The following is a 3,914-nucleotide window of genomic DNA, read 5'->3' as shown; positions in this document are numbered from 1 at the left end:
TGCAGAATGCCAACAGCCAGAGGCAGGAATTAAATCCTCATTAGGCGCTGGCAGCGTCACAGCTCTGTTCGTCGTCAACATGGTGCAACTGCATCATATGAAGGCATCAGCTGAGGTGGGTTAGATTATTACTTTAGAATATTGTAAGAATTACTTTTGCAAACAGAAGTGCACATTTTCAGTTTGCCTTATGAAGTGCTGCTCTCACACTTTAACCCTTTCATGCATGAATTATGATCCTTTGTCAGGATTTTTTTATTTTAGGTGATCAATTGTAATTTTCTCCAAATACAAAGTCCATATTTGAAAAAATACATCAGTAGTATTGTTCTTTAGGGATTATCTGATGTCACAATATTTTTTTTTTTTACCTGCAAAAGTCGTCTACAGTAGAAGGAGGGACTGGGTCGGTTGGCGTGCTTTTTTTGTCTGTCGGCCATATTGGATTTAACCAAAATAATTTCTTGCATTTGCAGTTGATGGGCTATAGTAGTGTGCATTTAGAACATAAAAATCCACAAGAAGCACAAGAAAATGGCCAAAATCCCAGTAAATAAGCTCCGCTTCCCCTCAGAACCAAGTTTTAGCTTTCAGATTTAACGGTCCCAGCACAAAAATCTTCCTACATCTCCAAAGTCTCCTACAGTAAATAAAAGTGTTTATTCGGTTGCAACCATCTCGTTCCATGCAAGATGCCAAATTAAGACACACACAAGAAACTTACCCAATTTCACACAAAGCATATTTATTTTAAGTAACATTTTCAAACCCGAAAAATCGTGAGTACTAAAAGCCGTCACAAGTCAGTACCAGCGTTGATATCACAGAGACATCCCAAAAATAAAACTTATACGTGCAAAACTTTTCATTTAATTTAACATTACCAAATATACATCCACAAGAGGTAATTTATTGGAATATCTTCAAGAATATATATTTTAAAAAATTGCAAATTGCTTACAGCCAGCAATGAGGAACTGAGTGCACTAAAAAGTTCAACTCAGAAAAGTTGCCTCAGAAGAAAAGAACAAACTGGCCTGTTAATTAATAAAGCTGACATTTTCTCTGTTCCCTCGGACACAAAGTTCAATTACCGTCAGATAAACAAGAGTCCTAACTAGCTTTTGGCTCAGCAGAGATGTTGCAAGAACAATTTATTGATTTACCAACTATTTCCAGCGATAAAAGCCAGGATTCTGAGTCTCAAGGTTGAATTTCTGAGGGTGGAAACTGGCTGTTGGTGACGTTCTCTAATTCGGACGGTGATTTAATAAGCTGCCGAAATCAACAGGGCGGACCGCCCATTGAGCCAAACGAACATGTGACACATTTATAGATGAGAGAGCAGGTGGAGAGGGGTGAGTGTTACATTTACAGCAGCAGCAGCAACTTAGCTACAAGTAAAAGCCGATGAATATTTCAGAAGGAAAGTTACAGAAAAAGCGAGCGCTGGAAAACACCACAAAGCCCCTGACAGCTGCTCGGAGCCGAGGTGGAAATTTCCCTTTCTGAGTTTGATAACAAATAGAAAACAGCAATGACGCAATATAAAATAATTATTTTTGTTGTTGCATAAAAAAAAAAAATCTTTAAAATCTACAAAATAAAGCACGTTGGGGGAATTCATGCACTGTTGCCGGCCGTTCAGGCTGGAGTTAGGCTCAGACCTGCTAAATATTTTAAGAGCACAAAAAAACTAGTGGTGTCTTCCCCCTTACTCATTCAGCAGCAGTTGGTCTGTGGGAGGGAAAAAACCAGCACCAAAATATTGGAAATTTCCTAAAATATTAAAAAAACATATTACAATGCACGTGAAAAAAGCACGAGTGCTGGAAATCTGTGCCAACCACGTCTAATGATCATGTTTTTGAGGGAAGGAGGTGGGGGTGGGGGGTGCAACAGCTTGTTTTTGTGTGTTGAGCTCCAGTGTAAATGTTACTCGCTGACACCTGCAGAAGAGCAATTATTACAAGGCTCACAGGCAAAAAAGAAAAAAAAAAATCCAGCAGTAACCCTCCTCCTTCACTCATAACTAGAGGCTTTCAGCAGAAAACACCGCTCTTTAATAATTTGTGTTTGTGTGTCATGGCGCTGGCTTTGGGCACTTTTGGCTTTTTGATATATAAAGCTGAGGAGCCAACGAGCGAAGCGAGTCTTCACTGAAACAGATGTGACACGCCGAGTTCATCAATGAAATAATCAGCTTCAAAGCAACAGATAAAAGCGAGGCAGAAAGACGCAGCCTTTATCAGCAGGATGTCAGTGTCTTACATGCATTTTTCAAACCCTTTGATTAGTTTGCATGTTTTTATGCCCACTTTTGCCTATTTTTTTATTACTTAATGCCATTTCTTTCAGTCTATAAAGTTTTGCTTCATGTCTCATCTGACAAAATGGATGTAAACTGACCAAAATGTTTGAGATTCTTCACAGAAAAGTGAAAATGACCTTTTTTGGCACCAAAATACCTCCTTCTGTAGCAGATTTGACCTCCAAGTCGTCAACATCACATTTTTTGAGGTCTCATAAAAGCTTTTTGGTTTGACTAAAGGGTTCCTGTCCTGTTCCCATCAGCCTCATCAGAACAGCTGAAGTATCAAGTCGGGTCCCCAGTCCATGGCGGTCTGAGCCACGGCGAACACGGCGGCCCCCAGCGTAGCGGAGAGCCCCCAGACCGCCATCTTCATCATCCTGTTCCCCTCCCTCCGCAGCGGGCCTCGGGCTACAGGCAGGGAAGCCTCCAGGCCTGGGTGTCAAAAGGTCACGAGCACAGACAAGGAGGACGTGGTCAGATGATGAAACATGCAGGGGTCACAATGTTCAAGGCCAAACCAAAGGAACAGTCCGGGCCACATTTATTGAGTTAAAGTCCCTGAAATTAATTCATTTTTTTATGACAGTGATAATGATAATCTCACACTGAAGCATTCATTTTATTTGAAAGTTTTTTTTCTGGGTTTTTTTGCTGTTATGCATCATGTGACTTTGTTTTGTGTTTTTTGTTTTTTTCATGTCTATCTGAACCACGATTCTGTTAAATATACAAATAAATCATACATCCAGTCAGGGGCCATACAAAAATCATGAAATGGCCAAGACAGCCACAAAAACTGTTATGAAATTCTTACTCCTAAACCACAGAGACTGTATGTTTATGTGTTCTGCAGGGTGAGATTATGCTACTGCACAAAAAAAAAAGTTTTGTTTTACTGAAATCAAAGACTCCTCTTTATGCAGAGTTGCAATAAATGTGGAAAATAATTGTTATTTTAATTATATGACTGGACTGACAACCATAAAAGAGGATTTTGAAGGTAAAAACAGCAGGAGCAGAGAGAACAGGAGAGAAAAACAAAAACTAAAGTATTAATAAAAAATAAAAAAGCTTTGTGTCCTGTGCCCTAAAAGCAAATTAAGCACATGAATCTGCAGTTATAATGTTCTTAAATATCACTGAGTGGCTGATTGCTCAGAAGGGAAACTGGTTCTCTGTATGCATTAATTAAAAAAATATTATTAATTTCCTTTTGTGATTAAAAAAATATTTTTGTATTGAATTGTGTGTGTGTATATATATATATATATAGCTCAAAAAAATAAAGGGAACATTTCACTTTAATTGTGTGTGGCTCCAAATCCAGGCCTCCATTGGTTAATAAATTTGATTTCCATTGATGATTTTTGTGTGATTTTGTTGTCAGCACATTCAACTTTGTACAGAACAAAGTATTCAATGAGAATATTTCATTCATTCAGATCTAGGATGTTATTTGAGTGTTCCCTTTATTTTTTTGAGCAGTATGTGTATATATATATATATATATATATATATATATATATATATATATATATATATATATTATTTTTTTTTCTTTAGCGTAACGTTGAACAGAAGTGTGAAACCTCGCCACATA

At 37.9% G+C, this 3,914-nt stretch overlaps 1 protein-coding gene across 2 annotated transcripts in view; it reads right to left on the bottom strand.

The window, feature by feature from the left end:
• Window positions 1-724: 724 nt before the first annotated feature.
• The window catches only part of LOC106958559 (TBC1 domain family member 20), a 14,894-nt gene continuing 11,704 nt past the window's right edge, over window positions 725-3,914 (bottom strand). For both annotated transcript variants that reach the window (XM_015050520.1, XM_015050512.1), the window contains one exon: window positions 725-2,746. In XM_015050520.1, the coding sequence (XP_014906006.1) occupies window positions 2,524-2,746 (223 nt within the window). In that variant the 3' untranslated portion in view covers window positions 725-2,523. The remainder of the gene's footprint in view (window positions 2,747-3,914) is intronic.

This window comes from Poecilia latipinna, unplaced genomic scaffold, assembly GCF_001443285.1.
Source record: "Poecilia latipinna isolate Pla-1442-1.1 unplaced genomic scaffold, P_latipinna-1.0 Scaffold49, whole genome shotgun sequence".
In the NCBI taxonomy this organism is placed as follows: domain Eukaryota; kingdom Metazoa; phylum Chordata; class Actinopteri; order Cyprinodontiformes; family Poeciliidae; genus Poecilia; species Poecilia latipinna.
The sequence above is the reverse complement of the archived record's forward strand: the minus strand, read 5'-3'. Positions and strand labels throughout refer to the sequence as shown.